General features: G+C 42.8%; 1 protein-coding gene across 1 annotated transcript in view; it reads right to left on the bottom strand.

The window, feature by feature from the left end:
- RNF216 (ring finger protein 216) overlaps positions 1-16,719 on the bottom strand; it is a 157,948-nt gene that overhangs the window by 103,953 nt on the left and 37,276 nt on the right. The window contains exons 7-12 of the mRNA XM_011996248.1: positions 13,609-13,723; positions 9,954-10,093; positions 5,753-5,803; positions 3,928-4,065; positions 1,887-2,035; positions 917-995 (exon numbers count right to left, since the gene is read on the bottom strand). Coding sequence (XP_011851638.1) covers positions 917-995; positions 1,887-2,035; positions 3,928-4,065; positions 5,753-5,803; positions 9,954-10,093; positions 13,609-13,723 — 672 coding nt within the window. The remainder of the gene's footprint in view (positions 1-916; positions 996-1,886; positions 2,036-3,927; positions 4,066-5,752; positions 5,804-9,953; positions 10,094-13,608; positions 13,724-16,719) is intronic.

Genomic DNA, 16,719 nt, shown 5'->3' with positions numbered 1-16,719 from the left:
CACCCGGCCTAGCACTCTGTTTTCTTAGAGTTGCAAGATGCCAGCGACTGTTGGGACAATTGTTATAGCAACAGCCTGGGGTGCGAACATATAAAATGGCCAGAAATATTAATGCTGAAAACAAAAGAAATAAAGTTTTGATCCATTAGTTTAGTTTCTTCTTCCTTTTCTAATCTCTACCTTAATTTCTTTACTTTCCCCAAGGCAAAGATATTGCAGTGTTCAACTCTAATCACCCAATTTTAGAAAAATGGCTTAGAACGTATTTGTCTAGGTGGATGCTAATATTCACTAAAAACTCTAAGTGGCTTCTAAATAGTTGACAAATTTTAAGACACTCTTAGTTCACAGAGTAGGTGCCAAGTTAAAGGGAAGAAAGATCTGCAACAGTAATGCGCCTAGACAGCTCTGTTCCCACCTAATACAGTCAGTTCTTATGAGGAGAAACAGTCAAATGAATAACCTACCAGATGTGATGGAGATGCCACTATGATGCCCAGTTCTTTAATAAAAGAAGCGTCATCTGGACTTTGAAAATGGCAAAAGGTGTGTGTGTGTGTGCGGGGAGGGGTAGCAGGGGGTATTTGAGCATAGGTGGTAAAGAGAGCAAGCAAGAAAAATGTTGACACAGTGGAAGAAAAACTAAACACTTCCCACTTTACATTACAGTATCTGTCCTAAAGAAGATGATATAAAACAGGAATCCAGAGCTTTGTAACTGGAGTGGCACGAGTGGCTGCCATCTCAGTAACCATGTCAACCGTTACTCACAAAGTACTCATCCTCATTTGCTTATGAAAAGGAAAGCACTCAAATCCTTCTTATACATCAGCAGTCAGGTAAACAGCAGATATCTGGGCCATGAGGGCAGCCCGTAATACCATAATATACATCTAAAAAAAATTTCCCTCCCTACCTTTCGGCAGCGAGGATTAGGACAGCTGAACCTCTTCACATCACTGTCCAACAGAGCAGGAAAGCTACAGGAGGGGCACCTACAGTCAGAACAGCAGAAGTGACATTACTTCAAACATTAAAGACTGACTTGGTTCCAGCTCCATGTGGCTATTCATATGAAGATGGAGTTTTGAGCTGGACATTCACATCCCCTTTATACTCCTTAGTTTTCCTGAAAACACAGATTGAGCCTCTTCTTTGTGCTGGCTCTTATCAGGAAACATAAGCACCACTTGCGGTCCTGACTCAATATAAACCACTCAATAAACACATCTCAATCTCAATGAGAAATCCTTGCATATACCGATTTCCCTCCAGCCCAGGGCACCATGATTGTATCTACGGGCCAGAAGATCGGGGGTGCCAAGATATGTAGACAGAAGTTTGAGCTGCAGGCCGGACGCGGTGGCTCACACCTGTAGTCCCAGCACTTTGGCAGGCCGATGTGGGTGGATCACTTGAGGTCAGGAGTTGGAGACCAGCCTGGCCAACATGGTAAAACCCCGTCTCTACTAAAAAGACAAAAAAAAGCTGGACGTGGTGGCGCACACCTGTAATCCAGGCTACTTGGGAGGCTGAGGCATGAGAATAGATTGAACTCGGGAGGCGGAGGTTGTAGTGAGCTGAGATTGTGCCACTGCACTCCAGTACTCCATAACTGGGTGACAGAGTGAGATTCTATCTCAAAAAATAAAAAGAAGAAGTTTGAACCGCAGATTTTTCCATTAATAGAATTACTGGTTACTCAATGGTTTTGAGGTGTAAAAAATAAAAATAAGTAAGTAAAATTAATGATAATCTTATTTCTCAGCAAGAAATGCCAAAAAACCTGGAAGATATACTCAATTTTCATCATCTGATGCAAGTGCCCAGGTAGTTTTCACAATGGGGAAGGGGTGGCAGATGGCATGCTCTGCCTGAGAACAAACCTAACAAGCTCGTCGGCGTAGGCTGCTGCAACCTCCTCCTCGGCTTTTCGTTCATAGTACTTATATAGGATGGTCTGGGGGAGCACCTTCTCCAGCTCACTGGTTGGGAACGAACACGTGCAGCTGCCTTCCATGCAGCTGAGCTCCGACTAGAAAAAGGCGAACAGGCAAAAAAGAAAAAAACCAACACCGTTTATAGAAAAATAAAAAGCGTCAGTGGTTAAAAACATAGATCCTGAGACAGTAGAGCAAAGATCTCTCTGCCTGTTTGTCTCTGAGAAATCACAATTAAATCACAAAAACCATGAAACAAAAATCCAGTACATTTTTGATATCACTAGAGGACCTCTATCAGTCCAAATCACAATCCACAGAGATTGAAAGTGGAGCAAGGGTAAATGGCTTAGCAGACCAGAGAGAGAAGCCCATAACTTAGGGTCTGAAAAGGAGATGCTGGGGAGAAGTTGGTCCCCTCTACAGATATTAGAAAGCTGGAGACCCTCTGGAAAGCAGAGCTGAGTGGTGGGGAGGGGTGGGGACTCAAAGTAATAAACTGAAAACAGGGAGATGGGTGGAGCCTCTAGTTCCTACCCCCTTCAGAAGGAACTGGCTGACTCTGAGAGAAATGAGGAAGATCTGAACAGCTAGACCACAAGGCACTGGCCTGGGAACCAGTCATAGAGAAGAGCAGAGCTGAGGGGGCCTGAAGTCAGAGTCTGAAATGAAGTCTACATAATGAACAGAGAATTCTCCAGCCCCTTCCTCCCACTCAGTTCCAGAATATCGGAAAATGGACTCACACACACGAGGTAGGAGGCAGACTGAATCACCCCAGGGAAGAGACTTAAGGGCCATTCAGGTTCATAATATAAAAGTTAACTGGCTCCTAGGCACCTAGAGTCAAACCCACTGCTCTATAAGCCCCACTACTCACACTGCTTTCCAACAGCTCTTTAACATGAACAAAAAGTGTCAGACATGAGGAATGCATCCCACATGAAAGACAGACATCAAAGAAAACAAATGGAAAAAGACAACATCTTAAAAATAGCCAAAATTTATGAGGCATTTACCATGTGTCAAAGAGTAAGTTTATTAAATTCATGACCTCATTTAGCTTTCAAAACAATACTATGATTATTTCCATTTTACAGAGGAAGAAACTGAGGTTTAAGGCATTTAATTTGCTCAAGATCACAGAGCTTGTATGGCTGACGGGGGGCATGGCCCAATGCATTCTGCTTGACTCCAAATGTCATGCTCTTTGAAAAAACAGAAACTTTATTTATTCATTTATTTTTCTGAGACAGAGTCTCGCCATCACCAAGGCTGGAGTGCAGTGGTGCGATCTTGGCTCACTCAGCCTCCTGAGTAGCTGGATTACAGGCACCCACCACCACACCTGGCTAATTTTTGTATTTTTAGCAGAGATGGGTTTTCACCATGTCGGCCAGGCTGTTCTCAAACTCCTGACCTCAGGTAATCCACCTGTCTTGGCCTCCCAAAGTGCTAGGACTACAGGCATGAGCCACTGTGCCCAGGCAAAAAGTCATCTTCTTAATCACTGTGTTAACTTTATATTGCTGCTGGAACAAAATACCACAAACTTAGCGGTGTAAAACAATGTAAAATTCCCATACTGTGTTTGTTATGGTGATGTCCAGAGAAACTGACTTTGGAGAGAGAAATATGATCTTGTGCAAAGTAAGTTATGTTATTTTAATATATATTTAATCCAATAGGCTGCAAGGTTCTCTCTTTCGGAGGTAAGCTTCCCTCTGATTATGAATAAGAAGATGAGTGAAGCCGGTGCTCCTCTGCAGCTAGGCATGGGGGCGTGGAAGAATTCTACTGCTCCCTGAAAAGAAATCTGCTGTGCTTAGAGAACCCACATAATCACACACAACAGGTAATGCCCATAAGCACACCAGCAAAATTCCACCTCACCCTGAAAGAGGAACTTACACTTATCTATCAACATGGTCTCCTTAGACTCCAGGAATGTGTCCTATATACATGAGACATATTACACAGTTCTTACCTTTCCAGATCCAAAGACTGCCTCTTGGGCATATCTGATGAGACACTCTTTGCAGAACAAGTGAGCATCTGCGCACTGCGTCAGCTCCTCGAATGGAAATTCCCCATAGCAGCAGCGACACTCAATCAGTTGGCCGTCCTGCAGGCAGTCAAGAAACACACATGAAATGTCCTGCACTTAAGCAGAGGGAGAGCCTTGTCTCCCATCCTCATCTCTCTCCCACCCCCCAAACAAATTCTGAGGTAAAAAGCAACCCATTTTAGAGGCCATAAAACAATGATATGCTGTTTCGTGCTATATAAATTTAGCTCAAGATACTAGCACAACAGTAATCCACACCTAAAACAGCGACGTTTTCATGGGTTTTGTCTGGTATTCTTTAGAGTAATTCTTTGTATAAAGTTATCATATTCAATCCCATGGTGCAAAGGGACTAGAACATCTGCACTCAGATGCTAATGTGATTATAAAAAGCAAGGATAAGGAACACAAGAGATATTAACCAAAATGCTTTCAAAAGTTGAATTTTGTTCTTGTCATAGGACTGGTGGTATCCAAGTCTGAGCTTTATTTTAAGGGACTACTGAAGCTAATTAAAGCAGCAATCTCAAATAATGTACCAAGCTATTGACTCCTTTTATTAACCACAGCAACTGATCCAATCAGCAAATGATCCAATCACCAACTCATTCTTTTTTTTTTTTTTTTTGAGACAGAGTCTCACTCTATCGCCCAGGCTGGAGGCGCAATCTCGGCTCACTGCAACCTCCACCTCCCAGGTTCAAGCAATTCTCTTGCTTCAGCCTCCTGAGTAGCGGGGAATTATAAGCGCCCACCACTACGCCCCGCTAATTTTTTGTATTTTTAGTAGAGACGGGGTTTCACCATGTTTGCCAGGCTGGTCTCGAACCCCTGACCTTGTGATTTGCTCACCCTGGCCTCCCAAAGTGCTGGGATTACAGGTGTGAGCCACCGCATCCAGTGCCATTCTTTTATTTATTTTTAATTTTTATTAGAAATGGGGTGTTGCTATGTTGACCAGGTTGGTCTCAAACTCCTAGGCTCAAGCAATCCTCCCATCTCAGCCTCTCAAAGTGCTGAGATTACAGGCATGAGCCATGATGCCCGGCCACCAGCTCATTCTTAATACCACATTAGAAAAGGTCACCAGCCGGGCGTAGTGGTTCACACCTGTTCCCAGCACTTTGGGAGGCTGAGATGGATGGATCACCTAAGGTTAGGAGTTTGAGACAGCCTGGCCAACATGGTGAAACCCCGTCTCTACTAAAAATACAAAAATTAGCTGGACATGGTGGCACATGACTGTAGTTCCAGGTACTCGGGAGGCTGAGACAGGAGAATCGCTTGAACGCAGGAGGCAGAGGTTGCAGTGCGCTTCAGCCTTGGTGGCAGAGCAAGACTCCGTTTGAAAAAATAAATAAATAAATAAATAAAGAAAAGCTCACTGTATGAGGGCAGCAGACACCATACAGAAACCCATCTTGCCCTGAGGTTAGACATATCTCTTTAACTTTAAAGTGATATCTAAGCTGTAAACTTTCCTTTATAAGTCTATCTAATGAACGTCATGTAATGATTTTCAATGGGAACATCTATTATCTCCCCTTCAATTCTGATTCAGTGTGGTATAAGAGTGACTATACTAGATCATGTATCTGACTGTAACTTGGCTGAACTGCAAACTCAGCAAATCAACAGGAGGTTATCCAAAAACAAATTTGCCATCAAAAATGCTGACAAAACATGGTAAGAGAAAACAGCCCATGAAAATGCCCAGAATAAACAAGGTGAGATTTCAAAGTACCTTTTGATACTGTTCTTCATTCATCTGCAGGGCAAGCAAAAAGTCTTCATGCTGAAGAACAAAAAAAGGACACACTCAGACACAAATTCAGTAAAAATGACACTAACCATTTAGTATTCATTTCCATAAACATAACTCCAGTACTGTGATCTCTTCAATTACACAGGTTGGCAGTTCAAAAAGTTACCTGTGAATAAATTGTAAGTGGATCAGAGAGCTAGAAAATACAGGACAATTTTTCTTAAGTATGACTCAAAATGTAGAATAAATAAGGGAAAAGGCTGACACACAAAACACTTTGAATAGCAAAGAATAGCATCAACAAAAACAAATTGAACAAATGAAAACTAAGTTTGGCTGGGCGGGATGGCTCATGCCTGTAATAGCAGCACTTTGGGAGGCTGAGGCGGGCAGATCACCTGAGATCAGGAGTTCGAGACCAGCCTGACCAACATGGAGAAACCCTGTCTCTACCAAAAATACAAAATTAGCTGGGTGTGGCGGCGTGCGAATGTAATCCCAGCTATTTGGGAGGCTGAGGCAGGAAGATCACTTGAACTCGGGAAGCAGAGGTTGCAGTGACCTGAGATCGCGCCATTGCACCCTAGTCTGGGCAACAAGAGTGAAACTCTGTCTCAAAAAACAAACAAAAACTGTTTGACAACAGACTTCGTTGGCGAGGCTGTGTGGTAGTGGGCACCCTTACACATTACTGGTGAAAATGCAAAGCAGGACAACCACACTGGCGGGACACTGGCACAGAGTCATCAATGCCACTTCCAAGAGTCTAGCCCAAAGATGCACCTGGGCAGAAACAGGGAATGATGTATGCATAAACTTATCATGGCACTATTTATAACCACGAAAACCTGGAAACCCTAAACGTCCATCAACAGGGGAATGACTGAATAAACTGTGGTATTACATAAAATGGTATACCAGCCAGTTTCAAAAAGGAAAGAGAAAAACTCCTATGAATTGCCACAGAGTGATTGCCAGGATGCATGGTTAAACGAAAAATGCAGTCACAGAAGAGTTCTTCACCATTTGGGATTACATTAAATTATTTGTGAGACAGCATCTCACTCTGTCGCCCAGGATGGAGTGCAGTGGTGTGATCCTGGCTCACTGCAGCCTCAACCTCCCAGGCTCAAGAGATCCTCCTGCCTCAGCTTCCTGAGTAGCTGGGACTACAGGTGTGAGCTACTACGCCTGGAAAACTCTGCTACTATCTGGTAAGACGGACGGGTAAATAAAAATAGTATACATATTTGTTTTTCCATAAATAAGGAAAAATAAATCAAAGACTAACAATAATGGTTATATATAAACAAAGTAGGGGCCGGGTGCAGTGGCTCACGCCTATAATCCCAGCACTTTGAGAGGCCAAGGTGGATGGATCGCTTAAGGACAGGAGTTTTAGACCAGTCTGGTCAACATGGTGAAACCCCGTCTCTACTAAAAATACAAAAAATTAGCCAGGCATGGTGCTCGCGCCTATAATCCCAGCTACTCAGGAGGCTGAGGCAGGAGAATCCCTTGAACCCGGGAGTCAGAGGTTGCAGTGAGCCGAGATCCTGACACTGCACTCCAGCCTGGGTGACAGAGCAAGACTCTGTCTCAAAAAACAAACAAACAAAGGAAAGTGGGAGAAAGGGACAGGACAAAAGCTAGATTTTTCTGAATATTCCTTGTTTTATAGTTTTGATTTCAAAACTAAATTTTTTTTACAAAATTAGATAAAAAAACCCAATTCTCTAAAAGTTCAAAATAAACAGAAAGAAATAAACTTTTTTTTTTTTTTTTTTTCCTGAAATAGAGTCTTGCTTTGTTGCCCAGGCTGGAGTGCAGTGGCACGATTTTGGCTCACTGCAACCAATCCCGACCTCCCAGGTTCAAGCAATTCTCGTGCCTCAGCCTCCCAAGTAGCTGGGATTACACGAAGCTACTTGGAGGGATTACATGCCCAGCTATTTTTTGTATTTTTAGTAGAGACAGAGTTTTGCCATGTTGGCCAGGCTGGTCTTGAACTCCTGGCCTCAAATGATCACCTGCCTTGGCCTCCCAAAGTGCTGGGATTACATGCATAAGCCACCGTGCCTATAAACTTGTTTATCAACTTAATGGCATAAGCACCAAGACATATTTCAAGCGACTTTAAGATATTTTAATTTTATATTCTCAGATATAATCTGACAAGAATAATGTTATTAATGTCATTAAGAACCAAGACTTTTAGCATCAGAGAAAAGAAAATAAAGTTGGCAAGGCATGGTGGTGTATGCCTGTAACCCCAACAACTTGGTTGGCTAAGTTGGGAGGAAGGCTTGAGGCCAGAAGTTTAAGACCAGCCTGGACAACATGGGGAAATCCAGGCTCTACAAATAGAAAAAAAGTTAGCCAGGTGTGGTGGTGTACACCTGCAGTCCCAGATACTCAGGAGGCTGAGGTGGAAGGACTGCTCGAGTCCGGGAGGTTAAGGCAGTAAGCCATGAATGTGCTACTGCACTCCAGCTTCGGTAACATATGGAGCTCCTCTGTCAAAAAAGAAAAGAAAAAAAAGCAAAGAAGGCACTTTGGAGAAATTGTTGAGTCCAGGTGAGAGAAAGCAGAAGTTGGAACGGGGTCATCTTGCTGTGCCCAGAAGCAGAGACACTGTCAGAGACTACAGGAGTCGGGTAAGAGAGACTAACTTGAAGGGGCAGCCACTAGTCAGAGACGGGACAATGTGAATATCACCAAGAATAAATGACAATGGACGGCATTCATCAATTTGCTAATACTTTAAATACTTATCTGATAAGATTGGTGATATTAATGAATGTCATTCTGTAACAGATGGATTAAGATAATAAATTCTAATTTCTGCTTAAAATCTAGAATTTTGGTCAAAAATAATCACTTCATTCATTTTTGAAAAAATGCCTGCCAAATACCTAATTTTGAACAATCACAGTTTTTCTGTCACTTTTTTCCAAGTAAAAAGTGGCCAATGCAGCTGCTTTGCGTCTCAATTGCACAAGCGCTTTCCTCATACCTGGATATAAGACAAGCTTCATATCCTGGGATGTGGCGGAAGCACTTTATGAAGACTTCATTTTATTACACAGAATATTGAAAAGATGTTTTCAAGGGTCAAAATTTGGTAATATAATTTTTACTGCTTTATCAAAGACATTTATAGGTGAAACTGGTGTGTCTTAAAAATGTAAGCGCATGGTGGTGAAGAAAACAAAGATTATGAGGATGGCTCTATGCCACTGGTCTGATTCATGCCAAGGCACCACTGCTTTGCTTCTGCTGGTACAAATTCAATATGGTGAAAAAGCAAATACAGCTGACCTTGATCAACAGAGGTGTGAACTGTGGGGACCCACTTATGTGCTCATTTTCTTCTGCTTCTGTCACCCTGAGACAGCAAAACCAGCACACCCCTCCTCCTCAGCCTACTCAACGTGAAGACCATGAAGACAAAGACCTTCTCATGCTGACCCACACTACCATTTAATGAATACTAAATATATTTTCCTTATCATTTTCTTAATAACATTTTCTTTTCTCTAGCTTACCTTATTGTAAGAATACAGCATGTAATACACAAAACATACCAAACGTGTTCATCGACTGTTATGGGTAAGGCTTCCTGTCAACAGCAGGCTGTTCACAGTGAAGTTTTGGGGCAAACATTATACGCAGACTTTCAACTGCACAGGGGGAAGCACTCCTAACTCTCATGTTGTTCAAGGGTCACTGTAATGTCTTAGTATAGTTATAAGAGGTTTGACCTCGTAGACCCCCAAGAGAGTCTTGGGAAACCCAGGGATCTCTGGGTCACACTTTGAGAGCCACTGGTTTAGAAGATACTTATTAAACAATCAATATATACATTCCACCCAACTTGCACATTTGATACTGTATTAAGAAAAATTAAAGAGCGAAATGGAACTGAGGCTGGTGGAGGAGGTAAAATAGATACACAGAGCTCCAATTAAAATTTTCTAACATAAATCTGATTTATGAAACCACAAACATAAGTATTATGACAAAACCCAGGTTTTTTCTTTTTAAAAACTTTGCATATATCCAAATTCACCACTCTGAAGAAAAGGGAAATCTTAAAAGTCAGTTTTGTACTAACTAAACCCTAAGAGCAAACCAGAATCCCAGAAACACACCCCAAGACCAGAGCACATCTTCCTACCTCTGCCATCTCTTTGATTTTCTGCTCATAGAACTCCTGCTCTTGTTGCACAGCTGGAAGGAGAGCACGCCGGTCATAGGACCTACAATGTCGTCGCTTATTTTCAAGAAAGAACATCCTCTTTTCTATTTTTATGTCACCTAGAAGACATATGACAATGCAAAAGCATGTAGACAACTGTGTGTTAGGAATCTGGGCCAGCCATGTCCATTCTTCCCGGCCTCATCCTCCCTCTTCTCTCTGGCGGTTCGTTTCATGACTTCTCTATCACACTCTACCATTTGGGAAGACTGGGTTTCTTACCATTTGCCAACCTACCATCCATTTTTTGACCATTCTGGTTCTTTCCCTCTCTTTATGCTCCAATTGGAAGGCATCTCCTATTCTGTCACTAGTGTACTATGTGATTATACCACAATTTATTATCTATTTCACTACTGAGGACATTTGGGTTTACTGTTTTGGGTTAATCTGAATAGTGCTGCTTATAGCCATTTGTTGGTGAATGTATGTCCGCAATTTAGCTGGGAATTGCTAGATCATGGGATAGGCTTACTTCCAGCTTTAGAAAATAATGCCAGTGTTCCAAAGTGGTTGTACCAGTTTACACCCTTCCTCTATCAGCAACGCATGTGAGTTCCAGTCTCTCCATGTCCTTATCAACACCTATCCTCGGTTTTTAATTTTAGCCATTCTGGTGGGTGCAAATGTGCTATATGTTTTTCAACCATTTTTATTTTGAAAGCATTCAAATATACAAGGGGCTGAAGGAATAGTACCTATATTCACCACAATGTATTATGAGAATAAAAGACAGCAGAATGACAAATATCAGACATGTAATTGATCTGTTTAGGTTTTGTATTTCTTTTGTTGATTTGGCAATTTATGATATTCTTTTTGGAGACAGAGTCTCGCTCTGTTGCTCAGGCTGGAGCGCAGTGGCACATTCACAGATAACTACAGCCTCAACTCCTGGGCCCTGGCGACCCTTCCACCTCAGCCTCCTGAGGAGCTGGGACTATACAGGCAGATGCCACTATGCCCAGCTAATTTTTTTTGTATTTGCCATGTTGTCCAGGCGGGTCTTGAAGTCCTGGGCTCAAAAAATCCACCAGCCTTGGCCTCCCAAAGTGCTGGGATAACAGGTGTGAGGCACAATGCCTGACCAATTTATGTTTTTCTACAAAACTTTATCTCATCCAGATTTTCAATGTACTCTTGTCTGTTCTTGGTAATCTCTTGATTTTAACATTTACTATCTGGTTCCTAATACATTTTATTTTGATTCTCCTTTTCTCTTGCTCCTTTTCATGTTTTTTAAAATTCAAATCTTTTCTTCAGTAAACCAGTTTTTGGGGTCAGGCGCAGTGGCTCACGCCTGTAATCCCAACACTTTTAGGCCAAGGAGGGCACATCATCTGAGGTGAGGAGTTCAAGACCAACCTGTCCAAGATGGTGAAATCCCGTCTCCACTAAAAATACAAAAATTAGCCAGGCGTGATGGCACACACACCTGTGACTAATCTCAGCTACTTGAGAGGCTGAGGCAGGAGAATCGCTTGAGCTTGGGAAGCAGACTCCGTCTCAAAATTAAAAACAAAACAAACAACAAAAAAAGTTTTTGGTATTATGAGAATGGAAAAGCACATGTTTAGAGAGTAAGCTTTGAAGCCAGATTCCCAGCTCAGCTACTCGCTAGCTGTGTAACATGTGCCAAGTTACTTAACCTTTCTGTGCTTCAGTTTTTTTCTATAAAATGATAATAACAGGACATACATCTCATAAGGCTATTTGAAACATAAATGAATTAATCCATTAAAGCACTTAGAAAAGTGACTGGTACATATTAAGTTCTCGATAAATGTTAATTACTATAATTATCAATGCTAGAAATTAAAAAATGTTTTCACCCTCTATTTTTCTTTCATCTTTACTCAGTTCTTTTTGTACTCATGTTAAAGTAATAAGATTTATTTTCAGTCCTTTATTTTTAAAAATAAATGCAATTAAGTCTACAAACTTTCCTCTAATGTATTTTCCTGTATGACTATAAAAAGGACAGAGGAGGGAGACCCTGTCTCACTCTTTGAGTCAAGCAATTATAGCCCAAAGAGCAGTGCTTAGATGGAAAACAAACTGAAAAGGAGAAAAATGGGATGCCTGGAACAGATGAGAGATTTTTAGCCTGTGTCCTTATAAAAAGCTGTTAAAAAAGGCTAAGTGTGAATCATAAATGTTAAACTATTAACATAAATCAAGTGTATTTTTTATCTCATGCTTCCAGGGTCCTTAAAGATTACCTGATAAGTAAAATTTAAGAATCACATCTAAATTAAAGCGCTATCCTAGAACAAGGGACTGAATCAAATAAAATGAAGTTAACAGGGAAAAATGTGAGATGCAGCGAAACTGAGAGAGGTGTATGACCTGACAGCAATGTGGGTGAAAAGACCAAGGTTGAATGTGAGCAGACCTCATGTAGAGTATGATGTCCAGTCTTCTACACCCCAACTTTCAAAGAGACCCTGACAAGCTAGAGAAGGGCACGTAGGGACAGGGAGAAGGGCAGTCAGGCTGACAAAGGGGCAACAGCCAGAATCTGTCTCTCCACAGGCAAGAACTACAACCATGGCAAGACATTTCAGGAAGTACACGCTTACTTAATACAAAGGAAGAACTGTCTAAAAGACGGAGCTGACCAACAAGGGAGTCAACCATCTTGCAAAGCAGCACTTTCTCCACTACTGAAGTCAGAAACAAACGCTGTATGGCTATGTACAAGGATGCCTGCTCTGAACTGTGGGTAAATTTGGCTGAATGAAAAACCACCTACACAGTGCCCGTAGTTCTACATTCTGCCGCAGGTCAGGAGAATGCCATGTTAGCAGAGCACTGCTCCACACACTGGCTTGGGAACCTTAGGAGTCATAACCTAAGCAATTTGCTTTTAGATCCTGAAAATTTCATAGCAAATACAAATACTTTCCAGCTTTATAGTTACCTGAGTTCCCACTTAGTCATACCTGAAATCAAGTGTGGTAATTAAGTGCACACATAACAGAAAGGGATGATGTCTAAAAAAGTTGTAGTAACTCCTTTACTGGGTAGAAGCAACTCAGATAAAATCTGAGTTGTTATAAAACTCAAGTTTACATTTCTGGGGATGAGACCTGAAGTAACCTCTTTGAAAGGGTTTTCAGCAGTTATTTCATCAATAAGAATGACAGAATTTTGGAGAAACATGCGGCTATTGGCCATTCTCTCAGTTGCATAAGTGACCCTCCGCAGTAAGGCCTCATTCATAAGTCTGGGCAGTTTTTACCTAACAACACAGCCAATTCTCATCAAACCTTCAAGACCAGTTTTTTCCCCAAGCTTAACAGCATACTCAAATACTTTCTCACACATGAATTTTCTACCACACAAAATTTTCCTGCCATGGTTTATCTTAAGTAGGAAGGAAGAGGCCAACAAGTGCAGCCACTTTCTAAAAATTTCGATGTGCTGAAAAAATAGTTCCTGTCAGTCACTCCTCGGACTGGCATGGCCAGATGCTCGGCAGACACCTGTAGCACGGCTTCCTTCACTGACTGTGAAGAAGAAAAGGTACCGTGTTGCAGCTACACACTGCCAGCAACACAGTTTGCATTACCTTGTTCAAACTTGAAATCGATGTAAGAATACTGGTTCATTTCTTTTCTCTTCTTCCTTTTTCCACTGGTTTCTGGTGATAGCTCCTGCCATTTTTTAATGGCATCAGAAAAGGCCTAAAAATTGAGAAAGCGAGAGGTTACTTCTGTAAAGGGAAAATAAGAATACACGAGACAGGCAATCCCTAAATGTCATTTTAACATGGTTTCAGCTTTCTTCCCAGCATGGCTAACAATAGGTAGTGGTGGCCGGGTGCAGTGGCTCATGCCTGTAGTCCCAACACTTTGGGAGGTCAAGGCAGGCGGATCCCTTGAGGTCAGGAGTTCGAGACCAGCCTGGCCAACATGGTGAAACTCTGTCTGTACTAAAAATACAAAAATTAGCCGGGCATGGTGGTGCACACCTGTAATCCCAGCTACTCAGGGGAGGCTGTGGTAGAAGAATCACTTGAACCTGGGAGGCGGAGGTTGCAGCGAGCCGAGACTGCACTGCTGCACTCCAGCCTGGGCGAAAAAGTGAGACTACGTCTCAAAAGAAGAAGAAAAAAAAAAAAAGAATTAGTCAGTGGTAAATAGGCATTTCTTTATTTTCAATTTCTTTGACTTTCATTAACTGGTACAGTGGTGGAAGCAAAACACTTACTGACAGATTAAAGAGTAAAGAAAAACTGTTGGCGGGGTGCTGTGGCTCACACCTGTAATCCTAGCATGGCGGGAGGCTGAGCGGGGCGGATCGCTTGAGCTTAGGAGTTCAAGGCTAGCCTGGGCAACGTGGGGACACCCCATCTCTACTAAAAATACAAAAAGACAGCTGGGAGTAGTGGTCCACAGCTGTGGTTCCAGGTACTCAGAGGCTAAGGTAGGACAATCACTTGAGCCTGAGAGGCAGGGTTGCAGTGAACCATGATTGCACCACTGCACTCTATCCTGGGTAACACAAGACACCCAGTCTCAAATAAAAAAAAACTGTCCAAGTTGTCTTTGAATAAGTACAGGTTAAATCACACGACAATGGGCTGGTGAGTTCCATTCTGTAGGCAAATCTTCCGTGTTGTTTCCCTGGTCAATGCTCCTCTTTATTCTCCCCTAACCTGCTTCCCCCACGCTCTTCTCTGCCTGCACCTATACGCACCCCACCCTTCGAAAGCATGCTGGAGTTCAAAATCCTTCCACTGGTGAGGATCCCTTTTCTTTCCTACCTTCAGCTTCTCCTTCTTAGATTTTCCTTATCAGGATTTAAATGTGTTGAAGCCAGGGCGGGCGCGGTGGCTCATTCCTACAATCCCATCACTTTGGGAGGCCAAGGTAGGTGGATCACCTGAGGTCAGGAGTTTGAGACCAGCCTGGACAACATGGCAAAACCCTGTCTCTACTAAAAATACAAAAAATTAGCTGGAGGTGATGGCATGCGCCTGTAATCCCAGCTAACTGGGAGGCTGAGGCAGGAAAATCGATGAACCTGGCAAGCAGAGGTTGCAGTGAGCTGAGATTGCGCCATTGCACTCCAGCCTAGGCGACAGAGTGTAACTCTGTCTTAAAAAAAAAAAAAAAAAAAAAGTGCTCAAGTCTGCCATCCTAAAAAAGAGGAGGGAGAAGGGGTACCTGATTTGAACAGGAAGGAGGAGTGTGTGAGGTAAGGCCATCCTGCCTGGAAGAGAAGAAGGAAGAGTGGGAGCCTTTCAGGAAGACTGGGTGGGACTCCTGAGTGTGGCAGGGGGTAGGTGGCCTTGGGGCTCATGTCCTGTGGCTATGTTGTTAGGGTGCAGGGCAGGCTGGGGTCCAAGCCTGGGCGGCATGAGAAGGGGGGTGGCTATGATGGCAATGTTTGTCTGAAACTCCTGCTGAAACTTAATCCCCAGTGTGGCAGTGTTGAGAAGGTGATCTCATCTCTCTTTCAATGCCAGCCCCTCTTTTGTCCTCTCCTCTTTGTAGAGAAATTTATCAGAGGAGCTGTTTATCTGCTGTTTCATCACCTCACCCTTATGACCACAAGCTTTCCAGCTGTCTCTAATCTGGCATCTACCCTGCCTTTGCACTTACTAATCTATGCTTATTACTGAGTGGCCAAGTCTACAAGTCTACCATTTACATTTTAGTCCTCATCTTGCACAAACTCTTAGCAGTATTTAATAACAGGCTGGGCATGGTGGCATCCCAGTGCTTTAGGAGGTTGAGGTGGGAGGACAGCCTGAGGCCAGGAGTTCAAGACCAACCTGCACAATCTAGCAAGACCCCACTTCTACAAAAAATGAAAAGATCATCCAGGTGTGGTGGTGCACACCTGTAGTCCTAGCTACATGGGAAGCTGAGGCAGGAGGATGGCTTGAGCGCAGAAGGTCAAGGTTGCAATAAGCCATGATTGTGCCACTGTACTCCAGCCCGGGTAACAGAGACCCTGTCTCTAAATAACAATAACAATGATGATGATGATAATACAGACTGCTCCAGTCTTTCAACTTCCTCCTTCCTGTCTGCCTGCCTCCTCCGCTTGCTCTTCACATGTCAGCAGTCCTCTCTTCTCACCTGGTATCTCTGGGTACCTCATCCTGGCTGGTGAGATTTTCCATATGCTGATGACTCTCAAAGTCTTATCACCATAAAACCCAAGGAGATTAAAAAAAAAAAAATTCCTATCTACAGTCTCTATTTTCCAAACTTTTTAGTCCACTGAACCTCCCAATGAATTATTTTTACTTAGATGTCTCACAGGCCCTTCTCAGCACATTGGCAACCAATGTTTCCCAGATTGAATTCATGATTATTTCCCTCCAAAGCAGATGTTTATACTAGTTCTCACCCCCAATAAATGATACCAACATCTTCCACAACCCCTTTCACCAAACTCCTACCTGGGTCTGTGATTAAATGTTCCTTGCTCAGGGAGGCCCTTCTGGAGACCCTTGGTCTACTTTAGGTTGCCTCCTGTTTTACCCTTTCAAAGCCCCTCTATTTTTCTTTCAGTCTTTTTTTGGCCAGGTGCAGTGGCTCATGTTGGTAATCTCAGCACTTTGGGAGGCTGAGGCAGGCGGATCATCTGAGGTCAGGAGTTGCTGACCAGCCTGGCCAACATGGTGAAACCCCATCTTTACTAAAAATACCAGCCAGGCGTGGTG

This window comes from Mandrillus leucophaeus, unplaced genomic scaffold, assembly GCF_000951045.1.
Source record: "Mandrillus leucophaeus isolate KB7577 unplaced genomic scaffold, Mleu.le_1.0 Scaffold506, whole genome shotgun sequence".
In the NCBI taxonomy this organism is placed as follows: Eukaryota; Metazoa; Chordata; class Mammalia; order Primates; family Cercopithecidae; genus Mandrillus; species Mandrillus leucophaeus.
Note: the sequence above shows the minus strand (reverse complement) of the source record. Positions and strands in the feature narration are given on the sequence as shown.